Source organism: Rissa tridactyla, chromosome Z, assembly GCF_028500815.1.
Source record: "Rissa tridactyla isolate bRisTri1 chromosome Z, bRisTri1.patW.cur.20221130, whole genome shotgun sequence".
Lineage (NCBI taxonomy): Eukaryota > Metazoa > Chordata > Aves > Charadriiformes > Laridae > Rissa > Rissa tridactyla.
In genome coordinates, this window is record NC_071497.1 from 61,543,922 (window position 1) to 61,567,560 (window position 23,639).

General features: G+C 39.2%; 1 protein-coding gene across 2 annotated transcripts in view; it reads left to right on the top strand.

The window, feature by feature from the left end:
* SCAMP1 (secretory carrier membrane protein 1) overlaps nucleotides 1–23,639 on the top strand; it is a 43,131-nt gene that overhangs the window by 15,750 nt on the left and 3,742 nt on the right. The window contains exons 3-9 of one of the 2 annotated variants that reach the window (XM_054185221.1): nucleotides 9,239–9,269; nucleotides 11,117–11,215; nucleotides 11,489–11,600; nucleotides 15,215–15,343; nucleotides 18,381–18,540; nucleotides 20,051–20,152; nucleotides 22,072–22,189. In XM_054185221.1, the coding sequence (XP_054041196.1) occupies nucleotides 9,239–9,269; nucleotides 11,117–11,215; nucleotides 11,489–11,600; nucleotides 15,215–15,343; nucleotides 18,381–18,540; nucleotides 20,051–20,152; nucleotides 22,072–22,189 (751 nt within the window). The remainder of the gene's footprint in view (nucleotides 1–9,238; nucleotides 9,270–11,116; nucleotides 11,216–11,488; nucleotides 11,601–15,214; nucleotides 15,344–18,380; nucleotides 18,541–20,050; nucleotides 20,153–22,071; nucleotides 22,190–23,639) is intronic. The other variant, XM_054185220.1, reaches the window with a different exon arrangement.

Below are 23,639 nucleotides of genomic sequence, written 5' to 3' on the forward strand. Positions count from 1 at the left end.
GGAAGCTGAGTCACCTTTAACAGTTTTGCGCAGATAATCCCACTTCTAACATTTGAAAGCCATAATGGCACTAGTGAGCAGAAAGGATACAACCTGGTGGTAGCAAAATGTGTCCTGGAGATTTCTGTACTGTTTAGTTTGACAGTTGCTGGTCTGTAAGACTTAAAATGTTGGTTTTTTCACTCTCAGTAAAAACGTGTAGTTGTAGTTTTTAAGGAAGCTGAGAATGGTATCTTCCAGTCTATATCATTAATACAGCATTAACCTTCTTCCCCCTTCCCTGCAAATTAAAGTTAATAAGGCATGCTGGACTGCAAAAGTATTTCTCCATTGCAAATCCAGACAGGGATGTTTCTTCTGTGAGAAAGTGACTTCAGTCTCTGAATACTGACATTCCTTACCTTGGCTCAGTTGATGTTCTCCTTTAGCCAAGGGAGACGCTTCCTATCAGTTCTTTCTTGATTATCAGGATAGGACAGGAAAAATAAATCTACTACTTCTCCGTATTCCTTTTTTTCTTAAGTGTTTCAGTGTATTCACCTTTTCTCAGTGAATTTATATCCTTCACATCTGCAGTGGGAAGCTTGGTAGGAAAATAACGTGTAAGATATAATGACGGACATAGGAGATTTTAGGTCTGCAGTGTCACCACCTTGACATCTAATCTGAGAAATTAGTCTCTTGTTTTTTTGCTTCTTAGCAAATTTCAAAGCATCTCTTATTTTTGATTGTTAAATACAATGCTTGCAAATACATCACCATTTCAGAATGTAAGGAACCTACTGTATGCTAGCTAATGTTGCAGTAAATACTTTTACTGGATTTTTTTTGCAGCTGCTTTTATGAAGTTAGTTTACTTCTTAATTGAGCTAACTTGAGAGATAGCAATTAGAGCAAATCTGTGCTTACTCTGTATTTGGAAATTGATGTGAGATGTTAACTTCTGGAATTTTGCTTTGTATTGCCTTTTTAATAACTGTACAAAGAACTGTCTGCCTTACTGTTTGGTCTACCAAGCCAATAAACTGTTATTTCTTTTTATTGAGTATGTTTTAATTGCATGTATGAAGCAACACTTGTTTTGACTACCTTGTTTTCACTAAGGCTTAGTCTGCATAACCTCTGTTGTCCCCTGTTCTTGTTTGTTTGCCTTGTATGCATTTTTATTGAACTTCTGTTTTTCCAGTGACTGCTGATTACTGTGAAATATATTTATAGGAGAAAAGAAGACGTTAAGTGGTTTCTGAGAAAATGTTATCACAAATAAATCTTTCTTCTTCTTTTTTTGCTGTACCCTGTACCCTTTTCTTAGTATTTATGTCAGTCCAATAATAGATAATGTGTGTCAACTGAACTTTATTTAAGTCCGTGCAGTTCTCCAGATCTGCTGCACAATGATAGAGCTTGAAGATATACGTGATTTAACTTCAGTACTTCTTGCTTCTAGGAAAATCCCAAAGTGTACAGCTATGTTTTACGGGTTTTTTGTTTGTGGTATTTTTGAGTAGTGGAATGATTTTCCAGGGCAGCTGGATTCTTCTATTTGTTTCTTGCTAAGTGGCGAAGGGAGGGTGGGGGGTGGAGGGTGTTGTCGCTCGGCTCTGTTTAGGGATGTAAAAATGAGTACTTCAGTTTGATAGGAAGACAAAGTGCAACCTGAGTTTAAAATGATTGTGTTCTGGTTGCGTTTTAAGAGACATCTCTTAAGAGCATAGGAGCAGGCAATTCCAAAGTATTGGAAATGCAGCAAGTGGGGTGGAAGGCTGGCTCAGCTGAGCAGTCATCTTCTAGAATTGAGGTGGAAAAAGAAAGTGTATGGACATTGGAGGCCAAGGACAGGTGCCATGAGAGGACTACAGAGGTGCTCTTCCCCAACGTAGGGAGGAAATTCTTATGTCCAAAGCTCGATTAGAGTTCAAGCTGGCCAGCACTGTGAAGGACAACAAAAAGGGCTTTCTTAAATGTGTTGACAGCAAAAGGAGTATCAGAGATAACATTGGCAACCTGATGTTGCGGTTTTGCCTCAGCCAGGAACAAAGAACCACGAGGTCTTTTTGCTCACTGTGTGCCCCTTTCCCCTTCCCCTCCCTCCTCCCCACAGTGTCAGGACAGGGGGAGAATCAGAAGAAAAAGGCAAAAATCGTCGGTTGAGATAAAGGCGGTTTAACAGAACAGCGAAGGAAAGAGGAAAACAACAACAATAACTGCTCATCAACTGGAAGCCGAAGCCCAGCGGTTTCTGCCTGCCCCCCCCCCCCCCACCCCCCACCCCCCCCCCCGCACAGCTCACTGACTATATACTGGGCAGGCACTGCCTGGTTTAGAATATGTGTTTGGCTGTTTTGGGTCAACCTCCCCACAGTGCCTTGTGAAAATTAACCCTATTCCTGCTGGAACCAGGATGCTTAATGAGGCCAGTCACCTCACAAATAGGGATGCAGACAAAGCAGAAACATTTAATGCCTTCTTTGCCTCTGTGTTTAACAGTGATGATGGGGCCTGTGACTGGGGGGATGATAAACTCCCAGCCAGCTCTGAGGTTCTTCAAGACTGGCTGTTCCAGCTGGATGCACATAAGTCTATGAGGCCTGGTGGGATCCATCCCAGGGTACTGAAAGAGCTGGCCAATGTTATTTGGCCATTTTTTGTTTTTTCGATGGTCTTAGGAGTCTGGAAAGGTACTAGTTGACTAGAAGCTGGGAAATGTTGTCCCAATTTTAAAGAAGGGTAAGAAGGAAAACCCTGCTAATTACAGGCCTGTTAGTCTCACTTCAGTGCCTAGTAAAATTATGGAGAAGGTCATTCTGGAAGTTAGTGAGAAACACTTGAGAGACAATGCAGTCATTGGTTGGTCATAGCCAGCATGGGTTCATGAGGGGAGCGTCTTGCTTGATTAACTCAATTTCCTTTTATGACAAGGTCACTCAACTACTTGACCAAGGGATGCCAGTAGATGTGATGGGGTGGGATTGTAGCAAAGTTTTTTTTATACTGTCTCTCAGAGTATCCTGGTGAACAGAATGTCCAGCCCACAGCTTGACACGTCCGTGATATGCTGGGTGAGCAATTGGCTGATGAGTTGAGCTCAAAGAGTTACAGTAAATGGGGTTACATCAGGCTGGCGGCGAGTCACCAGTGGGGTTTGCCAGGGCTGAATTTTAGGATCAGTGCTCTTTAGTGTTTTTATAAATGATCTGTCTGCAGGAATTGGATATACATGAAGTAAGCTTGCCGATGATACTAAATTTGGAGGAGCTTGGACTCCCTTGAGAGGCTTTACAGGGACATCTGGTTAGACCAGAGAGCTGGGCAATCACCAATTGTATGAAATTTAACAAGAGCAAGTGCCAGATTCTGCAGCAGGGGCAGGGTAATTCTGGTTATACATACAAATTGGGGGACAAGAGGCTGCAGGGCAGCCCTGTGGAAAGAGTTCCGGGGAGTTTGGGTTGATGGCAAGTTGACCATGAGCTAACAATGTGTCCTGGCAGCCAAGAGGGCCATCTATGTCCTGGGGTGCATCAAGCACAGCATAGCCAGCCAGTCGAGGGAGGTGATTGTCCCTCTCTACAGTGCATTGGTGTGGCCCCACCTCAAGTACTGCGTGTAGTTTTGGGTGCCTCAGTGTAAGAAGGACATCAAATTATTAGAGTTTGTCCAGAGGAGGGTGACCAAGATGAATGAAAGGTCTCCAGGGCAAGACTTGGGAGGAGCAGCTGAGGTCACCTGGTTTGCTCAGTTTGGAGAAGGGAAGGCTGAGGGGTGACCTCATCGTAGCCTACAGCTCCGCAGTGGAGGAGGAGATGCTGATATCCTCTTTCTGGTGACCAGTGACAGGACACAGCAATGAAGGTGCGTCAGGGGAAGGTCAGATTGGGCATTAGGAAAAGGTTGTTCACTGAGAGGGTGGTCAGTCACTGGAGAAGGCTCCCCAGGGAAGTGGTCAGGGCACCGAGCCTGTCAGAGTTCGAGGAGCATCTGGATGACGCCCTTAGTCATACAGTTTAGTTTTCGGTAGTCCTGCGAAGAGCAGGGAGTTGGACTTGATGATCCTTAAGTGGGTCCCTTCCAACTTGAGATATGCTATGATTACAATGCTTTCTTCATTAGGTTCTTGATCTATAAAAAATGATTTATAATACCTATGCCTCTTGTGCATTGAATTGTGATCTTTGACTAATAACCTAGAAAAACAAACACATTAAAGCAATATTGAACTTCCACCGTTTGAGGCAGATTTAAGCACTGACACTTTGGTCCCCTGTGCACACATTAGGAAGCTAACATAAGTGATTATGAAAACACAGTCGCATACAAAACCATGCGTGACTTTTTCTGTACTTAATGAAGAAATGCAGTATTTCAGCAGCTGGCTGTATCCTGTGAATACAGTGGTTGGAGTGCAACTGTTGCTGGGGTTATGTTCTTAATACACATATCAACCCAGCAGAAATTCTGGAATGATACCCAGCAAGAATTAACAGTAAATGTTGAAGTAGATACATGTTTTTTCTTACCTTTCTTTACTACTCTGTTAGAAGCTCTTCTCTCTACCTTTTCTAAGATCCTGCACCAATTCTATGAAGTGATGCTAAATAACTCATAAAGGATGTTAAAGGCACAATAACATTCATTGAATGGTGTAGACACACTGTAGCTCAAAAGTATCTGCTTTAGATGCACCTTAAGAAGGCACTAATTGTGCTGGGTATTTGCTGCTTTGTCAAGCGTGCTACTGGGATAATACAGCTCATATAAAAGTGGAAGCAATTCTCAAAGAAAACTTAAGAGCTTAAACTCTGCCAAGCTTAAGTGTAAAAATGTAAGGGAAGCTCAAAGCTTTGAGGAAAAACTTGTAGAACAACTTGGGAAACTTTCTTTCCTGAAAGCAGGAAGCTTCTGCCATCTTCTAAGTTTGTAAGAGTACTAAAAAAATCATAGAATCATAGAATTGCCTAGGTTGGAAGGGAGCTTTCAGATCATCTAGTCCAACCATTGACCTAACACTGTCAAAAACCATCACTAAACCAGATCTCTAGGCACTATGTTTACCCATCTTTTAAGTACCTCCAGGGATGGTGCCTCAACCACTTCACTGGGCAGCCTGTTCCAATGCTTAATGACCCTTTCATCGTAAACATTTTTCCTGATATCTAATCTAAACCTCCCCTGGCACAACTTGAGGCCGTTTTCTCTTGTCATATCACCTGTTACTTGGGAGAAGAGACCGACCCCCACCACTCTACAACCTCCTTTCAGATAATTGTAGAGAGCAGTAAGGTCTCCCCTCAGCCTCCTTTTCTGCAGGCTAAACAACCCCAGCTCCCTCAGCCGCTTCTCATAAGACTTATTCTCCAGACCCCTCACCAGCTTCGTTGCCCTTCTCTGGACCTGCTCCAGCACCTCAGTGTTTTTTCTGTGGTCAGGGGCCCAAAACTGGAGACAGTACTCGAGGTGGGGTGTCAATGGTGTAGGAAAAAGCTAACTGAATTGTTTCTGTACAGGGAAAGTATCTTAAACTTGAATTCTTAATAGAGTAGGCTTTAGAGAAGCAATGAATTGCCAGCAATAGGTAGTCAGATGAGTGTTAAGAAAACTAAGATGGAAAATTGCTAAAGCATGAACTGGAATGCACCTCAGCTGGCTGTATACCAGAGGTAGGAAAAGTGGTAGCTGTCACACTCACTATAGAAAAGGCTCTTAAAAGTATTAAAGAAATTAAGAGGCCAGAATGTATAAATTCTTTATTGGACAAGTGGAATGGTGAGTGGGTCACAGAAAAGTATACTAATCATAAATTATTTTTTGTTGGTTGGATGTTTTTTTTGTTTAGTGTTTATTTTGTTGGTTTTTAGCAGACCTCTATATAGGGGCTTTAATCTTCAAACAGACATGGAAGTTGCCTTGACCGCTTGGTCATTCCTGCATTAAGTAATGGTCTGTAGCGCACAGATCTAACAACATGAGACTCAGGCCAGCTATTTCCTTGCACTGCAGTGCTTGAAATAATGAGCCTGGAGTGTCCTGCTTCGTGTTACTGCAGTGATATGGGTGTATGGTCTTTGAGGGGCTGATGCCTGAATGAAGATCATAATTCCAGTCATATTATTACAGAGTATCCAAAGGTATATGTGTTTCTTAATCATGTACCCTCCTTTTAAAAGTTATGATAGCTGTTCAGATGCAAACCTCCAAATAATTAAGTCAGTCATACAGGTTACTGTAAGGATATATAGAATGTGAGACCATCTGTTTCATTAAGGTTATAGACTTTTTTCAGTTTAAAGGGAGTAATTGGTAAAAGGGAAAGCAAAAAAACAAAGGCAGAAACACAAACCTGATAGATAAGTGATAACAGTGACAAAACAGAAGACCAAAACTCTTTAGCCACTAATTTATGGGCTTTGAAGAGGGACAGCCTGGAGTTGTTAACTGATAAGAAGGAAGACAGAAGATAAGCATGAATATTATGCATAATTGAGGGGAGCCTTTGGGACTACAAAAAATTATAAAGGAATATTTAGGGGAATAGCTAAAGATGTGGAGCAGTTGAAGACTGAGGAGGAGCAAGGAGGAGACTAGAGAAGAAGATGGATTAAAAGGGGCTGGTTGCATATGAGTTGCTACCAGTTCATACGCTTGTCTGACAGCCATGTGCCTAATCACTGCAGTTATTGTTAAATCCTTTCTTAACTATGTTTCTGTGGCCCTTCCCGCTCTACCACATATGTGACTGCTGCAAAGTCTAGGTGCCAGCAACTGGAGAGACTAGAGAGACTTAGGTGCCAGCAGCATGGTCAGACCCCAAGTAGTAGCGGTCCATATATCTGTGGTGTAAACAACTGAGCTTCTGGGTGTCAGCAGCTGGAGGAACCATGGATCATAGGGACCATGTGATTGAGGTGCCAGCAACTGAAGGGACCAGTGTGTTTTCCTCAGTGTGTATGTGTGTAATTCACTACCAAACTTCAGGCTGGACTAGCTGGCAAATAAAAGAAAAACCTCTCTCTGGGAAGACTCAAAGTCTGAGCCAAAAGTGAGTAAGGGAGTCTGGGGTCTGGGCTTGGATATACGGCAAGACTGTGCTGGTGTTTGAAGGGGCTGCGAGTGTGGAAGTTCCTTCTGACACAAATGTATGAGTGCATGAATCTTCTAGTGAACGTCAAGCTGGGCAAGCTGGCAAACTGGAGGAAACTTTTATACCGAGTAAGAGAGCTCCAGATCCAGGAAGGTATATCAGGCAGGCTGAGGGCCCACTGCTCATACCTGAGGGATCTGAAACTGCTTGTTGAGCTTGTAAATCTAGAGTGAGGCTTTCAACAGTGAACTTCAGTGCTGATCAGCTGGAGAGGAGGAATGGGATATGACTCTGTGTCCCTATCTTCTATGTAGTTCTTACAGGATTATGTGGGGGTGTTGTTAAAGGCAGTGTCCTGTCTGTGGCAGTTTGTGTAGCTGGCCATCCTAGTGTCCTTGGTGTGTGTAGGTCTATTTGTGTGCATCCCAGGGATATGCACTCAACTTGCTACTCGCTGAACTTGGAAACAGGAAAACAATAGCTGTCTCCATCAGCCTGGAGTGGAGTGCCCTCAGAGGGTGTCAGGGCACGCTGGACTGGGCTCCAGTGGTCGGAAAGGAGTAGTTCCCAGGTCTTGGAGTCTGTTGGAAGTGGTAGCCTTTGTAACATCCCTTAACAGCTTTTGGACCCCAGCCCCTCTTGACTTTTTTAGGCTTCCAGGATGCACAGCCCCTGCTACAAATCACTGGTGTAGTCTTGTTTCTCTCAGGGAGCACAGGCTGTTACCTAGGCACTGAGTCTTTTACACAATTGTTGTTACGTGCACAGTAGACAGCAAGTTTAACACCATATACAGAGAGACCTGGACAGGCTGGATCGATGGGCCAAAGCCAACTGTATGAGGTTTAATAAGGCCAAGTGCCAGGTCCTGCATTTTGGTCACAACAACCCCAAGCAACGCTACAGGCTTGGGGAAGAGTGGCTGGAAAGCTGCCCGGCAGAAAAGGACCTGGGGGTGCTGGTGGACGGCCAGCTTAACATGAGCCAGCAGTGTGCCAAGGTGGCCAAGAAGGCCAACAGCATTCTAGCTTGTATCAGGAATAGCGTGGCCAGCAGGAGTAGGGAAGTGATCGTGCCTCTGTACTCGGCACTGGTGAGGCCTCACCTCGAGTGCTGTGTTCAGTTCTGGGCCCCTCTGTACAAGAGGGACATTGAAGTGGTGGAGCGTGTCCAGAGGAGAGCTCCCAGGCTGGTGAGGGGTCTGGAGACCAGGTCATATGAGGAGAGGCTGAGGGAGCTGGGCATGTGTAGCTTGGAGAAGAGGAGGCTGAGGGGAGACCTCATTGCCCTCTACAACTACCTGAAAGGAGGTTGGAGAGAGGTGGGTGTTGGCCTCTTCTCCCAAGTGAATAATGACAGGAGCAGAGGAAATGGTCTGAAGATGCGGCAGGGGAGGTTTAGATTAGATATTAGGAAGAATTACTTTACTGAAAGAGTGGTCAGGCACTGGAACAGCCTGCCCAGGGAGGCGGTTGAGTCACCATCCCTAGAGGTATTTAAGAAACATCTAGATGTGGCACTTCAGGGCATGCTCTAGTGGCAGAGACTGTAGGTTGTTTGGTTGGACTCAATGATCTCAAAGGTCCTTTCCAACCATGAAGATTCTATGATTCTATGTAGATGGCCAAATAGCGTGTAGTGTAACATAAACAATGTAGAAATCTGAATTGGAAGAATCTTGTACATAAGTAGTACCTTATGTTAATGTTCTGTTCATACATGCTGTTGGCTAACATCTTCAATTAGGTAGCTCTAGTGAGCTTTATGTTTGGTTCCTTTATTCATAAGCGTGTATGCATGCTCCAGTCATTACTAGCACTGCAGGCTGATTGGACAAAGCATCTTTGAAGGATAAATATTTTGAATCCATTGTTCAAATATTTTCTAGTTTGACAATCCACCTTTTTACACTATTACAGGTAATATTACTATTACTTTTTACAGTTTATATGAGGGCTACTGGAGTCCTTGTTGGAGATTGTGAACAGTCTTGTTCATTAGTCTAGCAGGCTCATCAGTTGTGCTTTCAAAACTACTGTTACATTAGCCACACAGCTACAATAATCAGACTTTTTTTTTTGGCTTTTGTAGCATTGCTCTAGCTTACAGTGCATAATGCGTAAGAGTTTTTGTTCAGTAGGTTTTTGTTTACTTTTGCAGGTTTTGTATCTTATGTTTGAAGCAGAAGATGGTAAGACTCTTGATGGTTGTCTAGTTTTTGTAGGAGTTCTTATACAGGCCTTTTTCCTTACCACAGAATGCTCCAACATAAGGAACAGCAGTATTAACTGTCTTTAACCAGCTTCATAGAATCGTGTAAGTTGGAAAAGACCATTAAGAGCATTGAGTCCAACTGTTAACCTAAAACTGCAGGTCCACCAGTAAACCATGGCCCTAAGCACCATGTCTACACCAGGGATGGTGACTTAACAGCTTCCGTGGGCAGCCTGTTCCAATGCTTGGTAACACTTCCGGTGAAGACATTTTCCTAATATCCAATCTAAACCTCCCCTGGCTCAACTTGAGGCCATTTCCTCTTGTCCTGTCACTTGTTACTTGGGGAAAGAGACTGACCCCCACCTCTCTACAGCGTCCTTTCAGGTAGTTGTAGAGAGCAATAAGGTCTCCCCTCAGCCTCCTTTTCTCCAGGCTAAACAACTCCAGCTCCCTAAGACACTCCTCATAAGACTTTTTCTCTAGACTCTTCCCCAGCTTTGTTGGCCTTCTCTGGACATGCTCCAGCACCTCAATGTTTTTCTTGTAGTGAGGGGCCCAAAACTGAAGACAGTATTCAAGGTGTGGCCTCACCAGAGCTGAGTACAGGGGGACGATCACTTCCCTAGTCCTGCTGGCTGCACTATTTCTCATACAAGCCAGGATGCTATTGGCCTTCTTGGCCACCTGGACACATTGCTGAGTCATATTCAGCCAGATGTTGACCAACACCCCAGGTCCTTTTCCTCTGGGCAGCTTCCAGCCACTCTTCTCCAAGCCTGTAGCGCATTGCATGGGATTGTTGTGACCCAAGTGCAGGACCCAGCACTTAGCCTTTGGTGGTCTTCATCGTACAGCGCTGAGTAATCTTTTCTAGGATGAGAAGCCTAAATCACTGAGCATTTCTGATAAATGAGACCTCTCTGATATCTCGTCTTACAAGATCACAAAACAGAGGTCTTTCATGTTGCAAGCTCTACACAAAGAATTGTAGTTTCCCCCCAAGCATATTTAGGAATAAAAGAACATTATAGTTTTGCTATACTGATCTGCTTTGGTAAAGTTCAGTTGATAACTTCAATCTAGGCAGTAGTTTTTTTTCCTTTATTTGATACCTATTGGTTAACATTGTATATGGTAGAGAGATGTGCAGAAAGTCAGAGAAGATGACGAACAGGAATAAGAAAGAGAGGATTTAAAAATAGAAAGAACAAAAAAAGAAAAAACCTGAGCTACTAAAAGCTTATTCTAAGTTGTGTTCTTATAGGTAGTGACCAAGTGAATGAATTCCCAGTGGTACTTGAAACTAGATACTACGGTACATACTGGTGGACTAGTTAAGCAGTAGATTATGGATCTTGAATTTGAGAATTTAATATGGTATATTGCTTCTCTAGTTATCCAGGTGATATAGGCCTTTGTTAAGTAGAAAGTTCTGGAAGACATTACTCATAAATGGCATCATGTTTCAGTATATGAATAGAACACTGTTAAAACCTTCACCTCTCTTAAACAGTAACTGTCCTTACTCGTATCATGTCTGAACAAAATTAAAATTCTGTTTACTTTCTACTGATCCCTAAAATTCCATGTGTGATTAAGGCAAGTAGTGCAGTGTAAAAACAAGTAAGCAGAACACTGCACCATGGAATATAGTTAACTTCTTTTTCCTAAAGTTTATAAATATTGCAGGTAGCATATCAAATTTTCAGTTTACCAGTAGCACTTCCTTTAAAACAACTAGATTGGTTCTTACAGAGTTAATTAAAAGATGTTTATTAGAAGAGGAAACTGTTTTCCTATAATTGTTTCATGTTTTCTTAGCCTCCTCCAGGAAATGTGAAAATGCCTAATGTACCCAGTACCCAGCCAGCAATAATGAAACCAACAGAAGAACCACCTGCTTACACACAAATTGCAAAGGTTTGTCTGTAACTTTCAGGCCCTATGTTCCTTTTAATTATAATTTTTTAAGTACACTTCTGGAGTAATGTCTTTTATAAATAAGCATTGCTTTCCTAATGATTTATGAAAATTGTAACTGCCTTTAAGTAGTTGGTTAATGCATGAATTCGTGCAATATTATGTCAGTCTTCATCCATAACTGGGGATGCTTAATTATAGAAAACAGACTTGAAATATTTATTTTGTGTTTATATTTTTTTATCAATATCTAACAGTGCTTGTTTTGTTCAGGAGCATGCCTTGGCCCAGGCAGAACTGCTAAAGCGTCAAGAAGAACTGGAAAGAAAAGCAGCTGAACTAGATCGCAGAGAAAGGGAAATGCAGAGTCTCAATCAGCAGGGGGGTATGCATGAAAAAAATACTTTAAATTGCAGAAATTTCACTTTTTCGTAGAAACTATTTTAGTTTTACAGTAAAATTGTGAAACGGATCAAAGAGGGATTTTTATAAACTCTTCAGGAAAAGAAAGTTTATCTCCCTTGAGACAGTGCATACAGTGAATAAAAACTGGCCTGCCCTGTGCAGATTTTCACTGTAAAAATTTTAAATGTGGCCTCTGTTACTTGTTACTGTCTGCTATGAGCTATTTTTATTATAGGTTAGTATCTAAGTAATACTATTGAATAGAAATGGAGCATTTTGAGAAGTAGTAAAAGTACCTTCATAAGTAACATCTCTTTGATTTCTCTTCTGTTAGTATTTGTATCTGTAGAACTTTACTGTTTTGAAATGTTTTCTTATCTTTTGCGATGTTACAGGTGTAATATTCTATGCAAATAGCAAAAGATCTATTATTTATCTTTTATTCATTTTTCATATGATACTTTGGAACCCATAGTCAAGATCAGCATCTCATTTTGCCACAAACTGTAAGTATGCTGTGCAAAACCATTAGTTTTTGTACAGCGTTTTTACAAATGAGAAGATCTACATCCTTTTAACTACTTCTACTGCTAGGAGTAGATCTATGGGAATACTCCTTTTCAAAAGGAAGAACTTCAGACTGAAATTAGAAAAAAACCCAAAACTAAACACAAAACACTGTGCAAGGTTGACTTTGTGTTGTCTTCACACTTGGATCTGGTATTCTGGCTGTTTTATTTCCACATGTGCTGGGTTTTTTTGAATATGCAGTGGTACGATTCCAGATTGCTTAGTAATTCAGATTCTCAGGGAATTTTATGGAATGGAATATTTTCAGTTGGAAGGGAACCTACAATGAACATCTGGTCCAACTGCCTGACCACTTCAGGGCTGACCAAAAGTTAAAGCCTGTTATTAAGGGCATTGTCTAAATGCCTCTTAAACACTGACAGGCTTGGGGCATTGACCACCTCTCTAGGAAGCCTGTTCCAGGGTTTGACCACCCTCTCAGTAGAGAAATGCTTCCTTGTGTCCAGTCTAAACCTCCCCTGGTGCAGCTTTGAACTATTCCCCTGCCTCCTATCATTGGATACCAGGGAGAAGAGATCAGCACCTCCCTCTCCAATTCTCCTCCTCGGGAAGGCGGAGAGCAGTCACGTGCCTGTCATATGCTAAGATCTGTGATTGGGAATTGCTGTTCTTCTAAGGAGAAGAATCGTGGTGATACTGTTCCTTCATTAAACCATTTTTATTGTCTCAATATTTGTTCTTTCCAATCTATTAAATCTCTGTACCTGTTCTCCCAGATAATGATTTTTATGCTTGTTTGTTTTTGTTTGGTTTTTTTTTTTTTTCATTTCCTTCTCCATGTATTGTCCTTCTAATTTCACTAACTTTTATTGATGGTCTGAATTGATTACTTTTCTCTTCCAGGCTTTAGGGACAGTTTTGTTCATCTGTATCTTAGGAAACATAACTCTGAAAACCCATGCATGTTTCAGGATATTTATAAAATGGGTATTTCTTATTAGGTTGCACTTGTTCACATCAAAGTGCTTGAAGAATCGATGAAGAATCTAAAGGATTCTTTAGCAAGGATGAACAGAGAAAAGAGAGCTCTTAAAGCTTTAAAGAAGATACTAGTTTTTAACCAAAAAACTGTGTAAAAGGTGCTGCAAATCAGGAATTGTATATTGTGACTGAGGGGAAAAATATTATTTTCCTTTTGATTTTTTTTTTCTTTTGCACAGTCATTTGAACTCCTTCACAAACACTGTAGAGTTGTCCTGATCAGAGGACAGGGTCTTTTGCAATACTCTCGCTATTTGCATTCAATTTAAGATGCTGGCTGCACATCTAGGACACTGTCATATGCAGTTGACTACAGTGGAAAGATGTTCAAGCTGGTAGGTCAGCTCAGCTTGATGCCTTTGGTCTTCTCTGCTCAGGTACTGTGCAACATTGCATTTGAGCTAATTGAAGTGTGCTGCTTCCTATTGCAGCTAGTTCTTTTGGGCATGCACAAAAATCCCTTTCTGTGCTTGCATGAAGCTAGTTTGAATCTGCATTCATAGCGTAGGCATGCCACTGAAGTTATGTTAGTAGACCTTGAGGTGGTAGCTTGTGTTGGATGAAATAGCTCTGAGATAGCTCTTTGCTTATCAAGGTACAGTCTTGGAATATGAGTATCCAAAGCGTATTTAGAAAAACACCACTTTGCTTTTGATCTCAAACCATCTCACCAAGCTGTCTTTCAGTCTTAGTTGAAAATTCTGAAACCTGTAACAGCGCAGTGGGAAAGCACATGAAATGCAATTCTTAAATAATAACTTGAATTATTATAAGATACCTGAAATTTTCCAGAACTCTATCTTGAAACTATATACTGTGGAATGAAGATTTGAATTACTATCAGATATTTCCCACATAAGAAATCCCTGAGTAGTTCTTAATATGGATGAAAATCTTACTTGATTGCCTTCTGTATGCTCCCTCTGCCAATCCCCTGCTCTGAAAGGCTTGGTGAAAAATTCAGCTAAGAGGCAGAAAATTTAACAGATACTCAGTGCTTTGGCCCTGTTTGGACAGAACTGACGGCTTCATCTTGTCTGAGTAGGGAAACAAATAAGAAATAATGCAAGTATGTAAGCTTTGCAAGTTTTCTTATTAGATGAACTGCTAGTAAAGATATGGTTGAAGTTGAAATTGCAAGCAAAACCTTGTCAGAATTTCAAATAAAGGTACCTTTAGGTTAATCTCTAGTTCAGTTCCACTTTTGGAACATGGCAATTAATGTATCTCTTGCATCCAGAATTTGAAATGCTATGTTAAAGTTTTGTTGTAGTTCTTATCTCAGTTGAATCTCTGAGTCTGTGCTTGGTATGACTTGTGTTCAGCAGAACGTACACTCTAGCCTGTGAGCGGATCAGCGTACAGGAAATCCAGTGTCTGATGCTGTGTCCTTTGTGGTGTCCTCACTCTGTCGCGCAAGTGTATCAAAATACAGTGGTGCTGTAGGGTATCTTCTTGTAACAAAAGTAGTTTAGACCATTTCAGTAGCTGCCTTTCTTGAGGATTATGGGCTTTTAGGTAAAGCTTTGACTGTAAACTATATTGGGAAGTAGTTCAAAGTGTTGGAGATAGCCTGGTGTTAAAAATATTAGGATTCTGAGAATGAAGAATGCTTTTCAGTCCCCAATCTTTGTGTTCAACAAAGTATGTGACTATGGTGGGATTTTAGGGAAATGTGCATTTAAAAGTCAAGGAACTCTGCCCGTATCTGCTTGTTTTGTGAAGCAAAACACTTTTCTCATTACTTTATAGGAACCATCAGATGCCTGCTTAGTCTTTTACATAGACAAAATGTCGTACTTTTCTTAATCTGTCTGCACTTCACTGTATTTTATTTCCAAAGTTTATATTCAGTATTGTGTGAAGATTGCTGATAAAATTCTTGGGTTTTCGTAGCCCAAGTTATCCATGCGCTTGTGAAACTCATGCATAAAACAATTTGAACAAGTTCAAGTGCATATCACTTCCTAGTATACAGAGATTAAAACTGTATTATAAAGCTCCTTTTTTCCTGTTTTGCAGGTAGAAAAAACAACTGGCCACCTCTTCCTGAGAATTTTCCAGTAGGTCCTTGTTTCTACCAGGACTTTTCTGTAGACATTCCTGTAGAATTCCAGAAGACAGTAAAGATTATGTACTATTTGTGGATGTGTAAGTATTTTTTTAAAAGAAAAAAACAAAGTGCCTGTTTAAACTTGCTACCTTTGGCTTTTGCAACCTCTGTAATGAGAAATTGTTTTAAATCCAGAAGTCAAATGTTGAAATCTTTTTGTTAGTTTCAGTTTTTAAAGTACTGAATTATTTCATAGAAACTTCCACAGAAAAAATGGAGGAGGATAATCCTAAGGCAGTTTGGTTCTAGTATATTGCAGCTTTCTGGTTTAAGTATCTCTCTTGCTGTAAAATGAGCTTTGAACATTTATTACCTTAAAAATAATTCTACTGTTCTTAAAGTCAGTTTATATATTAAGAAATACCATTCACAATCAATGTTAATAGATTTGTGAATTTAAGAAGTATAACATCCATTTGCTATAATATATATAGTTTTATGTAGTTTAATATAGTTTTTAGTCCTTAGTGAAGACGTACTATAATTTTAGTCTATTTAAAAAAATAGTGTAAAGTAAATCAGCTGAAGAATCAGTCCATGTTAAAACTATCCTTTGTATACCAAGAATGCTCTACACCATCTTTGTGGGGTTAATTTCGCCCTCATTCAGGTGCTGTGTTTTGACTGGAGAACTGCTGGATGAACCAAATGTACAAATGCCACAACATTTGTTTCTTCTGCCTTGTGCAGTGTGATGAGAGCCTAACAATTACTCTGAGACTGAGGAAATTCCAAAGACTTAGGTGCTTTGATGCCTTAAATATATTTTTAGGATACTAAGGGAATGTGAATTTTAGAACTTTTCTGTATTTTTTTTAGGACTTCATATTTAGTTAGCAAATCTCCATAATTTTACCTGTTAATCTGGTAATCTTATTACTGTGATTGAACCACATAATTGAAACATATAAAATGAGCAGTCAGCATTGAATCAAGTGAATTCCACCTCATTATAGTCCACAGTTTTCTATATTCATTGCTGGGTCATTAATCTTCAAATAAGCAGCTAAATCCACTGGAATGTGTGACTAGTCACTCTCATAAATTCTGGCAGATATTTAAGATTTATATGTAATCTAAGGTCAAGTACTCCAAAATTTTAGGATAGTTACTAATTACGGCCATTTGCAGGACTGTTCTGAAGAGTTCTGATCAAAATACATAGGAGTTGTGCTCTTATACTAAGATAACAGATTTTCTTCTAGGTAGATGGACAGTTTTAACTGAGTCCTATTGCTCTTTTACTTCTTTAGCTCTAAGTACTCTCTGACTTAGGGATTGCTCAGGAAGGAAGGAGAAGGGCATAATAAAGGAAAAGAAAGACAAAATCTATTTCAGGAAAAAAAAAAGATTGAGTGCAAAACTCTGTGCCGTAGGGCTGGCTGTTGAATCAGTCTTTGTGACTGTTCTTTCCCAGGATTGTATCTACATGGTTTGGCTCATTTTTCGTTAGAAGCATTCATATACTTCTTCAGTGGAGGCACTTACTACCATAGCAAACCAGCCTGCTTCTGCTTGCTGCTCTACCCTACATTTTATTTCCTCTTCCAGAACCTCCTCATGTCTTCCTTTTTTCCCTTTTTAAAAATGGGGGTTATATTTCCCCCTTTCCAGTCAGTGGGAACTTCACCAGTCTGCCACAACTTCTCAAATATGATGGCTAGGGGCTTAGCAACTTCATTCGCTAGTTCCCTCAGGACCCATGGATGCATCTCATCAGGTCCCATGGATTTGTACACCTTCAGGTTCCTCAGACGGTCTCAAACCTGAACTTCTCCTACCGTGGTCAGTTCTTCATTCTCCCAGTGTCTGCCTTTGCCTTCTGCCACTTGGGTGGTGTAGCTAGAGGATTTACTAGTGAAGATGGAGGCAAAAAATTCATTGAATACCTCAGCCTTGTCCATGTCCCAGGTGACTAGCTCTCCCGTTTCCTTCTAGACAGGGCACACATTTTCCCTAGTCTTCCTTTTGTCACTGACATACCTATAGAAGCTTTTCTTGTTGCCCTTGATGCCCTGGCCAGATTTAACTCTGTCTGGGCTTCAGCTTTCCTGACCTGATCCCTGGCTGCTTGGAGAATTACTCTGTATTCCTCCCAGGCTGCCTCTCCTTGCCTTAACCTTCTGTAGTTTTCCTTTTTCTGTTTGACTTTGTCCAAGAGCTCCTTGTTCATCCATGCAGGCCTACTGACATTTTTGCCTGACTTCCTCTTCACTGCGATGCATTGCTCCTGAACTTGGAGGAAGTGATCCCTGAATATAAACCAGCTTTCTTGAGACCCTCTTCCCTCCAGAGTTTTATCCCGTGGTACTCTAGCAAGCAGATCCATGAAGAGGCCAAAGTCTGCTCTCCAGTCCAGGGTAGTGAGCTTGCCGTGCACCCTCCCTGCTGCCCTAACGATCTGGAACTCTACCATCTCACGGTCACTGCAGCCGAGGCTGCTCTCGAGCTTCACATTCCCCACCAGCCCCTTCTTGTTGGTGAGAACAAGGTCCAGCACGGCACCTCTCCTCATTAGCTTCTCTGTCACTTGGAGAAGGAAGAAACGTTTTTACTAAGTGGCTTTGGTTTTTTTTTTTTGCTTTATTACATGGAAGACAAAGAGCTTTTAATTGAAAGATTGTTTTTGAAATCTTTATTTTCAAATTAGAATGGGTACAGTGCTAAATTTGTGATGCATTTTATATCATTTATAAGCTTTCTCAAAAAATATTCAGTAGTCTTAAATATCTGTATCCAGTTGTTACTGTAGAAAAAGTATCAATTATTGCAGCTGTCAAAAACTCTTTATTATTTTAAGTTTGAAAATATTTTCTTTTTATTATAGGACTTTTTCCTTCACCATGTATCTGACAGTACTTGAATTTTCATGTTCAGTACTTTACTTGTGAATTACAGGGTTTGCCTGAAAGTTAGAAAACTCTAAAAATCATCTTATTGCTGAGGGTATTGATTTATTGTCATTATGCTGATGTTTTGTTTAAAAATGCTCAGTTTGGGTATTACTTTAACAGTTGTAATAATTTATTGTATAAACATAATCTACTTAAGCCTATTTTGCTTTTGCTTTTACAGTCCATACAGTGACACTGTTTCTTAATATCTTTGGATGTTTGGCCTGGTTTTACGTTGATGCTACGCGAGGGGTTGATTTTGGATTGAGTATTCTCTGGTTCTTGCTTTTTACCCCTTGTTCTTTCGTCTGCTGGTACAGACCACTTTATGGAGCTTTCAGGTAACAACCTCAGCTTGACTTAGGATATTTAAAAACTTGTTGAAATGCATTAACATTCCAGAATTTGCTTGATTATCAGTATGATAATCCTTTAATATGCTTTTAGTAGAAGCAAGTAGTACGTTTGCCATTAATTCAGTTGTTGTATTTGAAACATAGATGGCAATAGTTAGGAATATCATGGAATATCCTTTGAAGTATTTATAGCTTCTACCGTTGACAAAACATTTGTAGGAAATATTTAACTTTGTATTGGGCTGATAACAATTTTAAGGAAAATTCTCATTTAATCTCTATCCCGTCACACCAAAATGTGAAAAAAGTAGGTATTTTGTGAAAATCAACATGTAGATATTCTAAATCCTGTATTCTTTCAGTACAATCCTGGGATTTTTTTTTTTTTTTTACATTAAAGTGATTCAGAATATTCTCAGTTAAAATACACTAATTCTTGTAGAGAAAGACTGATGGCCAGAAATTGCAGTTAAGCGTAACCTTTAGACTAAAGGAGATAAGTGTCTTTTTGCTAACCGAAGAAATACTGCTGCACCCACACATCTTTCAGCAATCATATAGTTTAACTTACATTGGCTCTTTAGTAAATCCATAGCCTGTCTAAGTGAATATTTGATTGTTTGGAAAACTACTACTTGCATATTCAACTTTCTGTCAGTTGCTCATCTGAAAATGAAATAGTTACTGAGATGAACTGGTTGAATAAATAGAAATAAACTCGTTTCTGCAGGAAGAGCTATTAATGTCAAAATCTGGTTTTGTGACTTAAGAAAGTGATTTCTGCTTTCTTTACAACTCTGGTGGCAAGCATATGATATGATCATTAGTTTTGATAGTAGTAAGTTGAGGTCGTCTTTGAGATTTTGCCTGTACAAAAGGCATACCAATACCATATTTGGTTTGGTTTTCTTTTGTGTGTGTTTTTTGTTTTGGTTTGGTTTTTTAACTTTCAGTATTTGTCAGGCTGGCATTTTATTAATTTAAACAGCAAACCTATTTTGTATACTTGCTTTCAAGCAACAGCTGCTTCAGTATTCTGGTCTGGACTATGTTTCAGTAATCCCATAATAGATTTTATTTCCTTTTACAAGTGAAATATTTTCTTCCTATCCTGCCAGCACTGTGAACTTCAGTCTGAAAGTGGACCAGAATTCTGTTCTTCATGTATTGTAGCAAAACTTCTACATTTAGTCTAAGAGGCCTGAACAGAACACTAAGGAATAGTATTGTGCTGCTATTCTCACCTCTGTTAGAGGTGCAGGTGACAAAAAGACTATATTAAAGAAGGAACAGCTCTTTTAAATAAACACTCTACAAACCCACAGAATTACCGATACTTAAGGTCACTGTCAATAAATGAAATGAATGAATAAATAAATAAATCAATCACTTTTCCTCTAGTTATTACAGAAAAAATAATTATATTGGTACTACAGTATTTGCAAAAAGTCATTAATTTCCTGGTTGCTTTAATCTTTTTTCCCCCTTCTTTCAGGAGTGACAGTTCATTCAGGTTCTTTGTGTTCTTCTTTGTATATATCTGTCAGTTTGCTGTACACGTACTTCAAGCTGCAGGATTTCAAAGATGGGGAAATTGGTGAGTATTCTGTTTGCTGTAGCATTGTACTGTCTGTGAGACACTCATATTTGACAGAGCAACTGCAATGCAGTCTGAGTGTTTTCTTAAAAAAAAATCTTGTGCTCACTGTCAGTTGTTAAATTTAGCACTCAAAAAAAGCATTTTTGGAGTGCTCTTACCTGGAAAAGTGGGTGAAACGCAGCCCAAGATTGTCAGGTACTTCTGTTATTAGGCTGGTCAAAATTTTATCCTTCAGTGTAAACCACTTTGAACTATTCTTTTATACATTACCTCCTCTATTTTGGTAGTGTGTGGGGATGCTATTTGCTCTGTATTTAAGGTAAAGACATAAGCAAAACTTAGAGAAAAAAAATATAATTTAGACAGCAATAATATGCTGTTTGCATATTATTTTGTATCATCAGTTATTTCTAATTATATCAGTATACTTACTAGTAATTAAGGAAATTTATACATAAAATTTGAAGAATGAGTTAACAATGTATTTGGGTGAATATAGTGATATATCTTCGAAAAGCTCATTTGTCCGAGTCAGATCCTTGTTCTGTAATAGTTGATTTTTGTTGTTGCTGCTTTTAAGTATATAAGCTTTTACATGAAGCTTTCGTTTATATTATCTTTTACTTGAGCTTTCGAGATCTAATATTTAGATTTTACGAGGAAAAACTATTGGGAATCAGTCACCGTCCTCAGAAAAGAAGCCAGCAAACTGGAATTAACTAAAATCGTGTCTGTAGTAGCCAGGTGGTAGCACGGAGAGCTGTGACTGGCAGCACTGTAGTAGGATAGTGACACTTCTCTGTATTGGCGCTTTTTCCTGCTAACCTCCAAACATACATAAGGCAGACAAAACAGCATTGCTTTAGAACTGTAGTGTAAGGAAGGATCCTGTTTTATTATTTTTTGCGCTCAAATCTGCTGTATTGCTTTTTCATAGATACATCGATTGACTTTAACAAAATAAAAAAGTATTTTAGAGGGCCAACTCTCCACATATGTGGAGTGTGCTTTTAAGGATACCTGGGGAAAGGGTATGAAAAGAGCATCAGAAATGTTCATAACATCAGAAAATGTAATTTTTTGATTGTTAGCAATAAATAATTATCAGAAAATGCTAATTACAGTTTGGATTTTTGAGTTTTGTGATAGTGTCCAGTTGGACGTAAGGGATATCAAAGCAATTTGAAAAAGGTAGAGGAATGTTTTAAGGTTGTTCAGGTTTACAGAAACTTTTTGCTTTTTTTTCCTGTGGAAGAATCTTTTCCATCTTAATGTTCTATTTTCCTTAAGGCAGCCTACTTTTTGTGGTTGCAAGTTTGATACTGTATTTTTCTGTTGGTGTTTCAATTTTGAAGAATGGTGTAATGTTTGAAGTGCATACTGATAGAGCAGTCTTTTCTATTAGTTAATCTGATCCTATCTACTTAAAAAAACTATCATATTAACATCAATTGAGAAACCATCACTGTGTGGATACAATTAAATGAGTCTTCCCACATAGAAGCTGCGTGCATGGGGCATGTTTTTGGTTTATACTTAAAGGAGTTAAAAGCTATCTTTTTAGGGGCATATTGTCTTCCACAAAATCATGTAGTCTTAAATCGGTCTGAAATGACAGTATGACAAAAAAATCCCCAAAAGTTGATGAGCAACTCTCTTAATGTTTTCACAGTTCTGCTCAAGGATAATCATCTTTACTACAATTTTTTGTATAGTTTCACTGCATGTGTTGGGAAAAACAGAAAGCTCTAAAAGCTTAGTATAGAACCAAAATATGCTTATGTAAAATCCCCATGACTTCAAAAATATTCACAGTGGAACAGAACGAGGTTATAAAGCTTCCCTTGATATGGATACCTGTGGTTGAATGGTTCATGTGCCGTGCTAGTAAAGTTTGTCCTTTCTTTTTCTTTCAGTGGGTGGATTTCGTCTCTTACTGGTCTTAATAAGAGTATTCCTGTTGGCATTATGATGATAATCATAGCTGCACTTTTCACAGCATCTGCTGTTATCTCCTTAGTTATGTTTAAAAAGGTAAGTTACATATTATTCTCTGCTTCTGTTTCCTCTGTTTGACCTGGATTTTGCTTTCCTGCATGAGAGGAGTGCTCTCTCACAAAGTAATGGAGATTAAATGATATTCTTGGGGGTGTGCCTTACGTATTAACAACTGTACTTTTTTGCTTATACTGTTGTGGAGTTACAAAATGCCGTTTGTACAATGCATGTATTTTCTGCAAACTAAAAGGGGGAAGGATAGCTCTGAATATGAGAAATTGGGAGGTAAACCCACAATGAAAGGGTAGGTGAATGCACTGGACACAATGATTGTACCTGTAGATGCCAGGTTGTAATTTTCAAATCTGTGGTGATTCGTCAGGCTGAGTGAGGTGTGATTCAAATGATTGGTAGGTTTCAGCTCTTAGCAAAAGCACTTCCATTAAAATCAATAGAAGAGGGAGATGCCTGGCACCTTAGAAAGGGATTTTCATTTCTCTGCTTATATTATTTTATCATTTTATGGTCAATTAATGATTGCATAGCATAAAAGCTCAAAGAAAGATGTTTTTTTCCCTTGGTTCCTTTTTGTGAATTTCCATTCGCAAGACCTAAGTTTAGATACTAACGTGCTAGTAAGTTTTTATTGTTGTTTAGATTAAATGTAACTGAGAATTCTGATGATGTGCTGGCAATTCTAATAATTCAACCTCAGTTACAATTACACTTAAAGATTTTCACATACCCAAACTCTCCTGGCTTACTTACAGTAAGCTAGAAATTGTAAGCATTGCGGAGATGGCCCTTCTCCTTATTTGTTTTCTGCATAAATACTCAGATACAGGAGAAAGAAACGAGCAAGAAAAATGTATTGTGGAGCATTTTTTTGGACTTCTCCTACCGTATGCATCTAGATTCTTTTCAAAAACCTGCATACTCAGATGTGACCTGTTGCATCTTTATGGATGAGAAATAGTGACATTTATAACAAAGAAAAATGTTAATTAATTTTCCTGCTACACTTGAATGAAAATGTCTTTGCAATGTTATTTGACACCTTTATTGTGACTTGATTGAATACGAGTCTGAAATAGCATTTTAATTTTAATGCTCAGGTAACTGGAAGTTACTCAGGATTTGGTTTTCTGTTGTAGTAGAGATTATACGCCATATTGTTTAGAGTGTTTGTAAATCATATTCTTTAATACCTCTGCTTAATGTGCAGAGCTATTGGTCATCATACTAGCTTAGCAGATACATATCTGCATTATTAGGATATCTTGTATTTTTTAATATTCAATCATAGCTTTGCTTGTTCTTGTAACCATATCAATCAGAGAAATTAAAATTTTTCTAAAAATTGATGTGGAAAAAAGCTCACTAAAATGTTATTGAAACTGAAATCAAAACTACTTTTTTGGTTTTGTTTCCTGCTGCTTTTTTTAATGTAATGCACCCTTACGAACTCTTTTAATGAGTATGACAA